Source organism: Saccostrea cucullata, unplaced genomic scaffold, assembly GCF_032062105.1.
Source record: "Saccostrea cucullata isolate Sc308-1 unplaced genomic scaffold, CSIRO_AGI_Scuc_v1 ctg3842, whole genome shotgun sequence".
Lineage (NCBI taxonomy): Eukaryota > Metazoa > Mollusca > Bivalvia > Ostreida > Ostreidae > Saccostrea > Saccostrea cuccullata.
The window spans coordinates 18,802-35,331 of NW_026932151.1; the positions used below are offsets into that span (position 1 = coordinate 18,802).

General features: G+C 33.3%; 1 protein-coding gene and 1 pseudogene across 1 annotated transcript; one reads left to right on the plus strand and one right to left on the minus strand.

Moving 5' to 3' along the window:
• The first annotated feature begins 1,675 nt into the window (after positions 1-1,675).
• LOC134234519 (probable serine/threonine-protein kinase roco5) lies at positions 1,676-13,338 on the plus strand. Its single transcript, XM_062716599.1, has 5 exons — positions 1,676-1,790; positions 6,385-6,639; positions 6,866-7,126; positions 10,351-10,448; positions 12,489-13,338. Exons 1-5 carry the CDS (start codon positions 1,706-1,708, stop codon positions 12,765-12,767), a joined length of 978 nt encoding a protein of 325 aa, XP_062572583.1. The 5' UTR covers positions 1,676-1,705; the 3' UTR covers positions 12,768-13,338.
• Positions 2,257-4,521, minus strand: LOC134234518 (E3 SUMO-protein ligase ZBED1-like; annotated as a pseudogene).
• Positions 13,339-16,530: the final 3,192 nt, after the last annotated feature.

Genomic DNA, 16,530 nt, shown 5'->3' on the forward strand with positions numbered 1-16,530 from the left:
AAAATGACAAGGGGACATTATTTTATGGGTTCATTTTTCTACAGTGCTCATGGAGAAAAACGACCCCAAGGCCATAATTTCTACAAATAGTGGGTAATTTTTCTACGTAGAATATTGACCAGGGGGTCAAATTTAATTTTATAAGTAGGTAAAATGAAGCCGGTCAATATTCTGCGGGGGTCACTTTTCGTCGTTACACCGGATATCTAGTGAAGGAACAGGTCAATCGCATAATCTCTGGTTTTCCTGTCAGAGGTAGGAAAAAACAAACTCAAATATATAAATATTGCCGATTATGAAAATTTATACATTTCCTGTTTATTTGAAAATAGGATTGAAGGGATTAAAAGTACCCTTTCTTGTATATTTTAGGTAATGTCATTACATTCAATAAAGTTAAACTCCATACTCCACAGATAAGAGGTCTTCCAACATTTATTTCAAAGTTTGTGAACAGAGGGTTGTCATGGCGTCTATATAGTAATTCGAAGTTGTTTTTCGCTAGTCGGAAAGGCCCGAGAAGTTGCGATTTGGAAGAGGTTTGACGGAAGCGATAATCAAAGCTTGTACCTCCGAATAACAAGGACAACACTGAGTGTAACTTAATTTGACCGGTCGCCGTAGTCTATTGGAAGTGCCTGTACGAAAATTTATGCCCTGACTCTAGGCGGAATTCAGAAGACGGAATCCGCCTATCATCTATAAGGAACTTATCCAACAGCAGATTTTAGTAGAACTAGAGGAAAACCTATGTAGTCTCCACATGGAAACACATTCAATAAAAGAATTTTTCTAAAATAGTGTGAACTCTTTGAGGAACGGTTGTCTTGATGTGAATTCGTTTGAATAGAGGATAATGCAGTATTTAACGTTGTGAATTTTTAAATCTAGGTTGCCTTACGTTTTTGCATATTGTGTTAAAGTGCTTTAATAAAATAAATTAAGTGAGAAAAATTATTTTGCTTCTTTTTTTATCCTGTATATTTATTAAATCATACCGTTTAAAGAATTCAATAAAAGAGCAGTGTAAAGCAAAAACTTGCCTGTGAATTTAGACTAGTATATATATATACGTATTTGATGAGTACACAAGGAACAGAATCTAGATCTTGTTTTTGTAAGTGTAAGTCAGAAGGCTTGGCAATATAATATATAATATATTTCTGCATAAATGAAATCATAAGGCATGAGTCATTTGTTCATTTTTGTAGAAAAATACAAGGAGCTTCCAAATGAGGAACGTACTGCTTTATTTCACTTACTCTGCAGCAATGAAAATACATTTATTCTGGAAAACACAGAAAGCACAGAAACATTATCAAAAAGAGTATCAGAAATGTTTGGGGCTCCTGAGGTTTCAAAGACCATAAGTGATAGTATTCAAGCACTGCAATCGAAAGGATTCGTATCCATTGAGAATGAAAAGGTGACATTTGCTTCAGATGACGTCCAAGACGAAACAATGTTTGATTACGTACACACATGTAGGGAGAGGAGCACAGTTTATGGTCCAAATGAACACGTGTTTAAATCCTTAATGACTAACATTCAATATAATTCCTTTATTAAAAGACAATTACTTAAAGTGTCGCTAGAGAGTTCTGTGAGATATTTTAGATCGCGTAATTTCGAGGGAAAAGGGAAATTTGTTCGCTGCTTTGTCAAAGACCATAGAAAAGAGACGTCTTATGAAGAGATATTTACAATGATTATTTCTAAGCTTGGAAAAGATATACTCATTCATGGCATCTTGGATGATAAAGCATTGCATCCTTCTATTTCAATCCAGTGTAAGTATCGTGTCTTTTCTTTACATGCTATCACTCTCTCTTTCTTGAAATATACCGGGATATATCTTTAAAGTTCATCTTATCAAGAATAACTGCATCAGCAAGAATAAAAGGAATAAAAATTATTTCCTATTCTAAAAAAAAAAGACTCTACATTGTCAGGGTTGGGGTCAATTACTTTCAAAAGTACTCGATTAAATTACAATTACTTTGGATTTTAAAAGTAATTAATTACAAGCTGATTACTGCTATTTTTAAAAGTAATCGATTACATTAGATTACTTTTCCCTCTTGTAATCATGATTACTTGTTATTACTTTCGATTACATTATATTTTTTGTATTATTATATTTTTATAGTTAATATGGTTAAGTAAGACACTAGAATGTATTTTTGGCAGCAATCTTTATTCTGATTCCAATTCATTGTACTTATTTACAAGCTTTTTCATTGCACTTTATCATCATCAGAGTTTGAAATGTTGAGTCATTAAGTCTGCATCTATCTGGTCTAAAGATTTCCCAGCAATACTAAAAAGCCGTTCGACTGGTGCAGAAGTTGCAAGTACATTGAGGTATTTTTTGGCAAGTTGTGCAAGAATAGGAAATCTGTCTGCATTTTCCTTCCAGTATTGAAGTGGATTTGTTTCTTCATACGGCCCAAGCAGGTACTGTGATACTTCCATTTTCACATTATCACCAGAAACATGTCGTTTCTTCCCCTGCTTTGTGGGTGTCATAAAGCTGAAAAGTCCGTTATCAATCTTACTAACTTTCCTTGGAGGAGATCCATCATCACTAGAGGTTTCAATAGCTAAATCATGCCTCCTTGCATATGACAGAATTTTTTCTTCTATGTCAACAAGGGATTTTGACCAACGAAGTTTAAATCATCTTGGATCCAGTGCCGCAGAAAGTTGATAAATATCATCTTTTTTGTATACTGCGAGTCTTTTTGTCATTGAAGATATCAACGTGGACACCATCTTATTGCTATGAGTAGTTGAGAGTTCTCCAAGCTTGTGCTCAAGGCCGAGAATAACTGGGATGGCTAAACTTCCAGAAACATTTTTTCCTGCTGCACCATCAATGTTGCATCTTCAAATGGTTTAAGAACCAAACAAAGTTCCTGCAATAATTTCGTTCATATCCAGTTAAGTGAATTGTGTCCAGTTTTTTTAAGTTTTGCCTCAGGCATCTCATGTATGGAACGGATAATTGTTAGTTGTGAATTCCACCGAGTTGCATTATCAGCTTGAAGTCTTTTTTCATCTTCCAAGATTTCAGTAGCTTTAAATTGATTTCCCTACATATTTCACAATGTTTGAATGACTGTTTTTAAATGCGGGCTAACTTTCTTCATCCCATCTTTGACAACTAGCTGTAAAGTGTGTGCAAAACATCTTCCATGCTTGGGGATATCATCAATAGCATAGTTGAATTCTACTGGCTCCAAACTAGAATCATCATTTTTATCTTCATCTTCTGACTCACATGTGTCTTCTTTCGAGGTTGTATCTTTCTCACATTCGAATCCGGGCAGAACAAACTGAAAGGCTTTAGCCATATTTGAAGCATTGTCTGTCACAATGTTGGTTATCTTTTCTGCTATATTATAGCAGGCCACTGCTTCCTCATATTCTTGACGTATGTTTTCTTCACAATGTTGGCCTTTTAGTTTAAATTGTTTAGATGACACCATGATTGATTCCATGCACCAATCCAGTATAAAGTGACCTGTTATACCGAGAAAGCCCTTCATTTGTCGATTCGACCAGAGGTCAATATTCACGCACACACTCTCCACAGATTGTAACTTGTTCTTTATTTTACTTTGAATATTGGCTGACCTATCCAGGAGAAGTTTTGTAGAAAATGTTTACGAGAAGGTAGCTGATATTTGGGATTCAATGATTCAATTAACAGCCGGATTTCCGGATTTTCAACAATTGAAAGTGGTGTCAAACTGCCTGCTATGAAGGAAATCAAAGCCTCAGTAATCTGCTTCTGGTTTGAATCATTTGAATTGTACTTGTTTTTTGAAGAAGCTTGGGTAAATATTTCCATAGACATTTGAGATTTTTGGTTGATCATCTTTTTTTCTCATGTAAATATCTCTATGTTTCCTCTGAAAAGAATAAACCTTAAATTAATCAACAAAATAAGGCATAATTATAGCTTGAAATATAGTTTAGAGACAGAAACTGTTTTACATGTAATTGGCAGTGTTGACATGAGGGAAGTAATTTAGACAACAATTGGAAGATGTTTTTACAAGGATTAGCACAATGGTTAACTCAGGTCAGGCTTGATATAACACTGTTAAATTATAATTACCCATGCCAAGCCAACCTTTATAGCACATCATTCATCATTTGGAATTTTTATAAGTAAATCTGCTGTTTTTTTTTTAAATGAAGGTTCACATGCAGAAAATTTTATAGTTTAATACATTTATGTACCAAAGCTGGTATAACTGCCATAGTTATAGTGAAAGTTATAATTCATTATAAGTCACTAAAATTTGAAACTCTATAGCTCATACATGTTATTCTGAGACATATACTAAGCAAATTATTTATTTAAAAAGACAAACTTACCTTTAGATGTGTAACAAAATTTGAAGTTTTTGCATTCCCTGATATCTGTGCAGAGCAGTATCTACACTTGGCTTTTACAATACACTCTGGTGGTTGGTTTTCAGGAAACTCAAAATGTTGGACAGCAGACATGTTGATACTAACAAAGTCAAACTCAAATTGCCCCTAAGATAATATTTCTTAGGTATAAAGCAAGTAGGTGAACTGTTTTCTAATATGCCCCAAAGCAATGACTGTTATATAGGTACATTTGTAGAATTAGCAGGATTCTCTCACTGTATTTGCCTTTGGGCAATAAAGGAATATAAGCTCTAGCAATTTTAAAGACCGTTCAACCTTAGTCATTGAATATCTTTAATGAATTATGATTCCAAGCACTTAATTTTACCATTTTAATCATAAAAGTAATAAAAAAGTAATCATGATTACAGGACTTTTTTTTCAGAGGAATCGATTAAATTACGATTACTTGTAATCATAAAAATGAACGATTACTGATTACTTATGATTACTCAGCAATCTGTAATCGATTACAGCTGATTACGATTACTGATTACGATTATCCCATCCTATATATTGTTCAACTCCCTTGTTAAGGTAGAGCTTCAGGGACCAAAGTTAAGATGGTGCTCTTTACCATTTTTTCAGCAATATACCGATCCTGGGTTACAGTTGGAATAGGTTAGATTAAGATTTATTTTAACATAACATACATATGCGTATATGAAAATAATTTCCTCTCCAAAACTGACTTCGAAAACCATGTAAGTCAGATTGAAAAATTCCCCCTTTGTGTAGATTGACACTAGTCAGTTGTTCCCCTGGGCAGTTGTGATCCTGTTGTAAGTGATAATTATCTTGAGAAGAAAGAAAACTTTTTCAGGTAAAATCATTTATAAATATGTGGTTATTTCTTTATTTACCAGAATTTAATTGAAATAACCATTGTTAAATAATTGACAATACGTCGTCGATGTAGTCCACTGCAAGTGTTTTTTTCACGCATAAGATTTTGCACAAATTCTGCTAAAAATACAAAAATAGGTCTGCTTATAACGGGGCGATATTGGTACCTAAGGGAATTCCAATATATTGTAAGAAGACCGGTCTCTAAAGTCAAATGACATAGAAATTGTCAATGAGAAACTCAAGCATCTTTTTGAGGTTGACTTTAAAGTACTTGTGTTTACAATCATAAATTCTTTAAAACAATTTAACAATTTAGCAAATGACAAGGTAAGTAGATTTAGGCTTTTCTTGTGTAATTTTTTGTGTGATGTCACAGTTGCAATTCTCGTACTTGGAAAAAATAAACATAAAGCATTTTTTCTCTGCTTATGTATTTTCAAATATGTCTGTTAGCTTCACCTTACGATATGGCTACAGTTGATTGTTACGAAATAGAACTTCGGTTTAATCGTAAATCTAACGATTTGGCCTCAGTTGATTGCTACGAAATAGAAAATCAGTTTAATAGTAAATTTTCAAAGAGGTATTGACAGAATTTTTTGAAAATTTCTTAAAAAGGGAATAAATTTTCCAATCCGTTTACATTTTTAAGTAGAATTTTGTTTAATGAATTTTAAAATTCTGTTTATATTTTGAATATTTCAAGAGATATGTCCTTAGAATATTTATAGTTCCATCAGAGACTCAGTAAAGGATCCCTATACGCAAAGAATCAAAACTTTATACATGTGCAGATACTGTGCGGAGCAATTTTTGTTTGGCAGTTTTTCTTAAATAAGTCTAGATATCTGATGAAAGAACTGCTTTGAAAAGTTAGACATACTAAATAAAATATTTACACAATATAAAAATAAATTATTGACTAGAATCTTTTTCCGCTCCAGACCGACCCCGTTCTTACTTTACGAATTTTCTTAATACTATTCAGAAAGATGTGCAACACGGAAAAATTAATGGCATTTGTAAAAATTGATTGACAGCCAGTAACTTGAAGTAAATTTCCTTAGACACTTTATTTCTTTTCAGTGAAAATCCCTGAAGAGGTGTTGCGATGGGATATAGAAACCCGACATCGATACTTAGAGTACTTGAAAAAAGGAAAAGCACCCATATATAGAGCGCGGGGAATGATATTAGGCTGTGCTGGTGCTGGAAAAACAACTTTATTAGAAAGACTACAGAAGAAATCACTGGAGGACATACAAAAAATCAAGTCTACTGTGGGACTAGATGTCCACAATGATATTTTTGAAGTACTGGAAAAGGAAGGAGAATTAGAAGGTAAAAGTATGTGCATGGCAAATTAGTTGTCTTTGTTGGTAGATCACCAGAGAGAGTAGGAGGGAGAGAGAGAGTCAATATAAAAAATCTTTTTATATATATTTAACTTTCCCCTTTATCCAAGTATCTACATTTACAATGTACATTTAAAAAAAATTATATCAACATGAATCACTGTATATTGCAACTGATATTCAAATAAACTGTTACATATTCCATTTTTAAGTTGCTGTACGTAAATGCGAGCCTGCAATCCACATTAAAGAAAATGTCCCAGTTGATGATGCAGAAAAAATAGAGGAAAAGAAGCTTCTAAGTATCTTGGATTTCGGAGGACAGTGCATGTATTACGCCTGTCATCAGATCTACCTCAGTAAACGAGCGTTCTACATCTTGGTAGTTGACATGTCTAAAAACTTGGAAGATGTCATAGATGAGGAGCTCTGCGATCAGAAGGATACAATGTTCTCAAACTGGAGCCACAGGGGTAAGGGGAATCTCCAAAAATATATCGCTTGATAACGACAGCCCTTATTGGCCAACCTGAGTGTGAATTCTTAGGTTTAATTTGCTTTGAATAAATACAAAATGACCATATTTATCCAATTTTTCACTCCTCATCATCATACTTTTCTTGCATTGTAGTTAAAATTCCTGAAGTGGCAGTAGAATATACAATTGTTAAGTTATATTTTTCCTTATTTTTTATTTCTGCTGTAGCGATTTCTATTTTTGTTTTCTTTTTTGGACACATACATGAAAGAATGGATGGGCTTTACTGGCCAGTAAAAATGCCTTTAATTGAAGTTTCACATTATCTTAATTAACCGTACATTCATGGTACAGATGTGAATTTAAAAAGCTCTTTTCGAAGTTAACTAAATACATAAATAAAACATGGTGCCTGAAGATTTCTTGAATATCAATAGAGAGCATTTTTGTTGGATGTTCTTGGGTCATTAAGAAATCTTCTTCTCAAGGACAACCCGACCAGGAAAGCTTAAACTTACGTGAAAGTATTCTTGGGTAGTGTAGATTTTATATTATAAAAATCATGACTCCCGGGACAAGGGCGGGGCCACAATAGGAAATCCAAATTTTTCATAGAAATACGAGGGTTGTCCCGTTAAATCGTGGACAAGTTGTCTAGTCTGAAAAATAATCATCACTGCGTTCTGAAAGTTTCACTACTTTTTAGTACGTATATTATAAATATACATAGCAAATTTCAAATAGATATATGCATAAATAAGCAAATTGTGATATATTATGTTATGTACTGTAGCGCCCTACGGCGCACGGATGATAACGTTGACGTGTCTGAAACAGCGTCACGCTTCATGTTTGCTAAAATAAAGTTGGATAAGCCCCACTTAAATTTAGAAATTTTATTGATTCACATACGTGAGTGTTTATTACCAGTTAAGGAACCAATGCGGCACACTCATGCAATTTTCTGAATATTTATGAGCAAGTTACGGACAGTATTCTCACCATCAGTCAACTAAATGAGAATCTCATATCGACGGTCGACAGTGACAGCGTCTTTTACTATTACAATGGCATTCTGCCCGGATGTTTTGTACTATCTGGGGACTCAATCAAGAAGACTTCGCTAAGAAAACGTCCATTTTATTTGTATACTAAAATCTGGTGATATTTTTCATATTTTCGTTCTTCCGTATTCATTTAAAGTCTTTTAAAGTGTCATTAAAACATCCTAATCTAACTGAACTGCTCTCCGGTGCGCCGTAACGTCATGAAACGTCGCCATTTTTCGTGTATTGTGTATACAACTTTTCCATTTCGAATGCTCGGGAAACAGCCAAAATTTAACCAAATGCCTTGAAATTTTCAAAAAGACGATAGAATTGATTAAGGAATCGAATTAGGATAGTTTTCATCCTAATCTTATGTATTGAAAACTTTTATTACGAATTAATACTTGTATATTCTCTAATACAACCTTGTTATTTTTACCGTGCGCCGTAGGACCGTACCTTGTGCACATTCAAGCATAATAAAATCTTTATTTTTGTATATATATTATCAAAAACATTATGATACACTTAAATATGATGAATAAACATTTACTGAAAATTTCAGCTTAGTGCACCCATTACTTTTCGAGAAAAACGCTTTGTCCACGATTTTACGGGACAACCCTCGTATATAGAAAAAATGTTTAAAATCTTCTTCTCAAGAACCACTTGGGCAGGAAAGCTGAAACTTATTTGGCCACATCCTTGGTTAGTGTAAAATCTAAATTTATAAATTTATGACCGCCGCGGGTAGAGCGGGGCCATAATTGTGAATCAAATTTTTGCATAGAATTATATAGGATATCTCTATATCCTTCAGTCCCGTGGGGATCCGGGTTAGAATAGGTTCTCAGTACCCCCTTGCTTGTCGTAAAAGGCGACTAAAAGGGGTGGTCATTCGGATGAGACCGTATAAACCGAGACCCCGTGTCACAGCAGGTGTGGCACGATAAAGATCTCTCCCTGCTCAAAGGCCGTAAGTGCCGAGCATAGGCCTAAATTTGCAGCCCTTCACCGGCAGTGGTGACGTCTCCATATCAGTGAAATATTCTGGAGAGGGACGTTAAACAGTATACAATCAATCAATCATTCCATATCCTTCATATTTGAAAAAATCTTTAAAATTCTTCTTCTCAAGAATCACTGGGCCAGTGGGATGAAACTTATGTGGAAGCATCCTTGGGGTAGTGTTAATTATAAATTGATAAAATCATGACCCATGGGTTGGTTGGGGCCACAATAGGAAATCCAAGTTTTACATAGAAATGTATAGGAAAAAATCTTCATTTCAAGAACTAAAGCCCCAGGAAAGCTTAAGCTTATGTGGATGCATTCTGGGGTAGTGTAGCTTCTAAAGTATTAAAATCATGATTTGGTGGGGTAAGGGGCCACAGTAGGTATAATAAGAGTTGAAATCCGGTAAAGAACTGCATTTCCCCATTTACTCACGTGAACGATGGGGCCTAGGCCATAAACCTCTTCTTGTACAAGTGTTCTACTTAAAATAACCTTGTATTCGTTGCACTTTCTATTGAATGTAGTATATTTGGATTCACTTTATTTCAAGCATGGTAGAGGAGCAAAAAGATCCAATATAGGGCGTGAAGTCCTCTCATTCTTTCAAAAATGTCGACCATCTGGTTGTCTAAGGAATAATTACAAAGTGTTTTATTTCAATGCCCTATACTTCTAAAACTGCCATATTGATGTATATATACACGAAAATAAATTAATCCTATTAAAATAACACATAGATTACATTTACTTCTTGTCTTTTTATGTTTTTAGATTTTGTTTAGTTGCAAATATCATAAGAATACCTAGAAAACAACTTTCCTTTAGACAAAATACAGACTGACGCTGCAAATCACACTTAAAAGAGCAGACACAGACAACAAATTAAAATAAATAGTTTGAAAGGAAACATTTTAATGGACGGGTGTATGATACTGAACATCTGTATTGCAATGTTTTATTATCGCTCGGTGAATAAAATTTCATTGTTCTTATATCTTCCCCAAAAACTGTCATTAAAAGGAAACAGAACAAAATTAAATATTCGTTATGTAATGATCAGAATTATGCTTTGTCTACAAACAATTAATAATTATAAGAGTATACCCTGAATTTGGTAAATTACACATTCAGTTTTGGGTAAATCATTTTGCAGATTTTCTTCTATTTTGGTTGAAATCTGTCCATTGTTACTGTGGAAATGAGGCCCCCGTTATTCTTGTTGCTACTCACGCAGAGGGAAAATCGGAACAGGTATGTCCCTAGCCGTTTCTTAGTCGCAATTATAAATCATTCATGACGCACAACCATAGGTTAAGGACGCCAATAGGAAACGCGCCTTGAAATTTTTGTCACATTCAAGGTCACAAGTTCGATCATTGACTTTGGTGTCATTTGAAAGAACTTAATTAGTGGACTATGCACACTAAATATGAAGTCTCATTTTTTTGTTGTTCAAAAGTTATGGCGATAATTCGAAAAAGATATTTTCAGCATATAGATCACAGTCAAGGTCACAAGGTAATTGACCTTGATGTCATTTGAACTAAATTTGTGAAATATGCATACCAAATATATAGTCTCTATCTCTCATGGTTCAAAAGTTATGGCGAAGGTTAAAGTTGACAACAGACAGACAAACAGCTACACAGATAAACAGACAAACAAAATGGACAAAAACATTATACGCCTCGGAAGCTACATAGATCGTAAAAATTTAATGATAAACTCATCAAAAAAAAAAAGAAAGAAAAAAAGAAACGCATAGAAGAAGCAATGCCCTGAAAAATGTATGATAGTTTTGCCATACCTTTTGTTTAGATAGATATGATACATTCAAGTGAAATGCGTGATTCTTGTAATGCAGTTATTAACTTTACAACTATTTTACAAGTCTCACAGACAAAAAGACCTGATTTTGCAAAATTCCCCCTAAAATTTTAATTTCAATGTGTTGATTTCTGATGCAATTCCCTCAGGTACATAGGGGCTATCAAAAGCGGGGGTGTGAATCTGGTTTATTTGAACATTGACGCTTTCTAAAAATGCTGCATCTGAATAGTGCATAGCACAAAAAGGAAAATGAGCAACTGGACTCAGGGCTACCGCAGTCTACAAGTGCAAAAGGTTTTATTGTTACGCACAGCTCCATATCTAACCTAAAAAACATAAGCCATTAACATCAAACACCCAATGTTCGTAAAAACACGGTAGACTACGTGTGACATCAGCAGCACAGCACCACTTCAGAGTATTACGTAAATTGAATGAATGTAACATAATGACGTCATCTGAAGCACCCCTAAACTGCACAGATCATCTAACAAGACCGTTTTAGTTGACTACGAATTATTGCAAGAAGATTATCAATGCTATTGTTCCGACCCCACAACACCCCCAAAATCGACTTCAAAGATCTCAGATCAATAGAGTATGACCACAGAATCACCGCTGAACATTTTGGTTTAGCTACTAGTCCAGAATGTTTATCGGAAAGCCTCTTATAAGTTTAAGAACGCTAATGCTTTGTAATGAACGTTAGACAGTTAACTGCCTCCAGGACCTTAAAGAAGTTGGTGGTGGTACTGTAATGATGTGGAAAACGGTATTATATTTAAGTAAAATTAATTTGGTTCGAATTCAAAGGACTTTGATGGAAAAAGTTACTCTTACCATTTAAAATCATAATTTATAGGTAACTTGATATCGTTGAACTTCGAGGAGCTGTGGCAGAGAGTGTAGTACATTTATATATAAATGTACATTACTTCGACTTTATTTTAGGTCTATTCGCTTTAATTTTAATAAGTATGTAAATATTTATGTTTTCAAAAATATACCTGAATTTTAATCAAATCGTGCTACTTTAATTTTTATTTTCATATTTACAAGCTTTAATAATAGCTTGATCTACATCCCAAGTACCAAGAAACTGCGTGTCAAAGTAGTGTATGGCGTCATCTCCAGTCAGTGCAGAGGTACCAAACTGACTTTGATTATACATACAATTAATATTATAATGGAAAAAAGTTACACATTGATTAATGTGTACAATATTTATGAGAAACGATTGTATGTGAGAGTGTGATAAAATGAAAACTAGTATTTTCTTAACCGACATTTATTTGTATAGTTTGACTGTGACATCATAATCGATTTTCCAAACCTATGCATAGGCTGATCAACCTTTGGAAGTCCTTAACCTAGTTGCGCGATTTTTTTAATATTTAAATTCATTTGTAGCTTATAATTACGAACAGGACAGCAATTCATGTATTCATTCATATTTTCAAGGAAATGACTGGATATTACCAAGAACTTATGACGGCGTTTCCTGGGTCCTCAACGATTAAAACACACTTGTCCAGCGAAAGATATTTTTCATCAAGTCTCAAAAAGCCTTATGGAGCATATATTGAAAGTGTTGATGAATTAGAAAGAAAAATTGTCGAAGTTATTACGTCACAAAAACATTGGGGAGAAGAAATTCCCCTGGATTGGGCTTTATTTGAGAAATTCATCTCAGAGAAAAAAGAAACAAAGGTTCAGAAACTGGACAAATTAAAGGAATGATTTGATGAATTGCTTCCTTTAAGCAGACGGGAATTCAAAGACTTATTACGCTTTTATCATGATATGGGTGTGATTCTGTATTTTGCATTTAAAGAAAAAAATGGAAATGATCAACTTTATTTTGGTCCTGAAATTGTAATTCTTGACATCCAGTGGTTTGTCAATTCATTTAAATACGTAATGACTGATTCAAAACAAGCCAGTTTCAACAAAGTCATAGATGCAGCTCCCACTAGAGAGGCGCTAGATACATTTACAACTACAGGAGAGATCTCAGGCACATTCTTGAAAGCAATCTGGACAGTTACGAAAAATCAAACTGCAGTTGAATACAAGGATGATATGATGAAATGCATGGAACGATTGGGTCTCATGGCGATAGAGGAAAAGTCTGATATTTGTTTTATTCCAAGTATGAATATAATGAAAGTTCCAGAGCACGTTAAATCAAAGTTTAATTCACATCCAAATAAAACACCGACTCTGTACATCAGATTCCCTGTTCTGCCCGTCTTTCTCTTCTACAGACTGATTGTGCTTTGTTTGAAGAGAGGGTTGAAACCATTGAAGGAAGAAAAAAGAAGAAAGTGTATTTATATTGACACTGCTATGTTTTATTTTCAAGAACACGTTTTAGTTTTAGGAGCAAGTGAGAGTTATTTACAGTTGATGCTGTATGATGATGACGATCAGACGCAAGAAATATCAATACAGATGAACTTTAGTAACGTTAAAAGAGAAGTGCTGGAGATACTGTCTTCTCTTACAAAAACATTTAACAGCGACCTTTATTATCAAGTTGGGTATAGCTGCACACCAACAGAGTTTGGTAAAGAGTTAAGCAACACTTTTATTACAGAGGAGACTTTGTATAGACACCAAGGGAAAAAATGTCCCCTCCACCCATTCGCTGAAGACCATGATATTAGATCCTTAAGCATGTTCCTGGTAAGAAATTCTTGTTATTTTCATATATGTGGAATAAAATTGAACTTTTGTGCACTCATCATCAATATTTGTATTTTTTAATCACATCTGAGACACAATTGTAAATAAAAGCGATTACTTCAATTCTACACTTTTATATATCATTCGGCATAATTATTATGAAGTTTATCTGAGTTATATAACAACGATAATGCTTATTTGCTGGCACATGAAATATCCTTAATAAAAAAGTTTAACACGTGGTCGATTACTTTCGTTTTCGATAGTACAAAGTTTTCGTTTAAATTAGGATATCTTTCTAAATCTAAATAAAAGCAAAAGCACTTGGAATATTCAAAAAAACAAATTCGCTCGTAAATCTTACATACAAATTACATAATAAGGGCAAAACAGTGTATCACAAGAGAATAAGTACAATAAATAGCATCAACATCTTTGAATCTGAAAAAAAGTTATTTAATGGATAGATCTTATGTCATTCACTAGCTGACATGATTTTCTGTTTCTGAGTAATTTGCACTCCTTATATGTAATTTATTCATCACCTACACAGAAATTTATGAAAAGAAAATACATTGAAACCAAAAAAATGTTCATGCCGATTTTGGGATCAAGGGTACAGTTCAAAATACATGGAGTATACTACATTGTAATGGAAGTTCACATCTTAAAGACGCTAATGAGTATAATGCTAATATATATAGTATATTCTCAGGCATTAATTATAATGGAGATTAGCAATCGACTGAGATAATTAGGACACGACAACGTATGAAAAAGTATGAAAAATTTCAGTTTATTCAACTATATTGTACAATGTATGGAAGTGTTGAAAATTTATTTAAACATGAAGAACAAATAAATTGAACGAGTTCTGAAATAAAACAAATGAGTCGACTATTGTTAAGAAAAAATAATACGAAAATAATACAATGTTATAACTTGGGATTTAATTCAAAACAGGGGAAAAAAGCCCACTGAATATGATAAATGTTCATAAAAAATGTATATTCTATTTAAAAGGCTTCAAAGATAAAAATTGTTTTTAGGATTATTTACATGGAAATAAAGTAGATTTACACTTCCACTTAAGTAAGTTCTTTTTTCTTATTATTTCAGGAGGTGGAACGCAAACAATGGGTAAGTCTTTTTTTAAATACAATAAATATAAAATACATTGCTTTTATTCTTATTTTTGTAACTCATTTAGGTCACATGTGTTACTAACTTAAGGTCTTATATATATTTTTTAAACTCTCAATTCCCATTAAAAATTTAAAAAATTCAGTCATGAATATGGGATTTTTCTCCATATTAGACCACGAAAATGTACTCAGATTGCCTACAGTCTCTCAGAAAACGATAATCTGTATGTCCATGATCTTTTCTTTAAAATAATGTCAAATTTGATATAGGTATCGAAACTACTTTTCATTTGATTTCAAATTGAATTCCCTGAAAATACTTTATTTTCTACATAATTCTTTAAATTAGTGCCGTAAAGTATGGGAGAAAAGACAGTTGAAAGTGATCATGAAGTCATAATGGATCTAGCAACAGAAAAATATTCTTAAGACATTTACTAGACCTGAATTGACCTTTTATTGAGTTTTATTATTTTTTGTCTGTCATCATCCGTCGTGTGACAAGCCTCAGGCATCATGCGTTGTATTTAACATTTTCACCTCTTCACTAGTAGTATTGAACAAATAAGAAAGCTGGTATTAACATTAATTGCAATTATTCATGTATGAAGTTTTTATCTTCTTTGTATCAGTTATTGATGTAGTGAAATGAACTAAGTAAGTTGCAAAAAAAGTTTAACGAACACAAAAATCATGTATATTGTATATATTCAGTACGACATCACTAATTTGCAAAAAAAGAGAAAATATTCTTTACAATTGCTAAATAGCAATAATAGTAATAAATGAGTTATTAGATACTTTCACATCCAACAATTACCTTTATACTCAGCATATAAGTTAATTTGTACATATCTAATTTATACTTAAATAGTGTTGGTTGTCAAAAGTGACTAATATAATACAATGTATATGCAAGAGTTCAATATGAAAGAAAAAAAGATATTTACCGACGTATTTTTCCTAGTATTGATAGTAATGACACGGAGTAAGATTATTTTCCTTTTATTTAAAGTCCTATCAGTGGACAAAGAAAACTTTAAATACCTGTGTTTAAATATGAATACAAATTATTTTGAAAATACCGAATAAATTGTAGATAACGATTTTGATTGTACTTATGCCGTTTGTTGCCCGTCGCCTGTGGTTTGAACAACAGTAGTAAAATATCGCCCCGATTCATATCACAGAAGAGGCACAATGACATTTATATCTTTTTAAAGAATGCTTTAAAATTCTGTATTATCCCAGTATCTGTATTATATTTAATGTCCGTGTCTTGAAACTTCCGTTTCTCAATATATGTATATGTCTTAAAAGGGACTTCGAATTAAGCTGCAGAACTTGTATCTCTCCGAAGAAATATTTATTTACAGACCGTAGAAATACAGTGCCTTCCACTGAACAAATTGTATATTTATTATGCACAAAAAGTGTGTTAGGTTGTTCTGTATTAGGTCTTTCGAATTCTTACTTCCGTTCTCCTCTATCGAGATCTGGCTTAGATAACATCTGAACATAGTGCAATCGACCATATTGTCTTGCAAACCAAAATGGCAGAGTGAAAAGGCAAAATTTTCGATGATCTCAATTTCAGGGCCAGGATGGCTATTAACCACAATTGTTTCAGGATTTCTCCCGTTATTTCCTGATCATGACAAGGAACACAC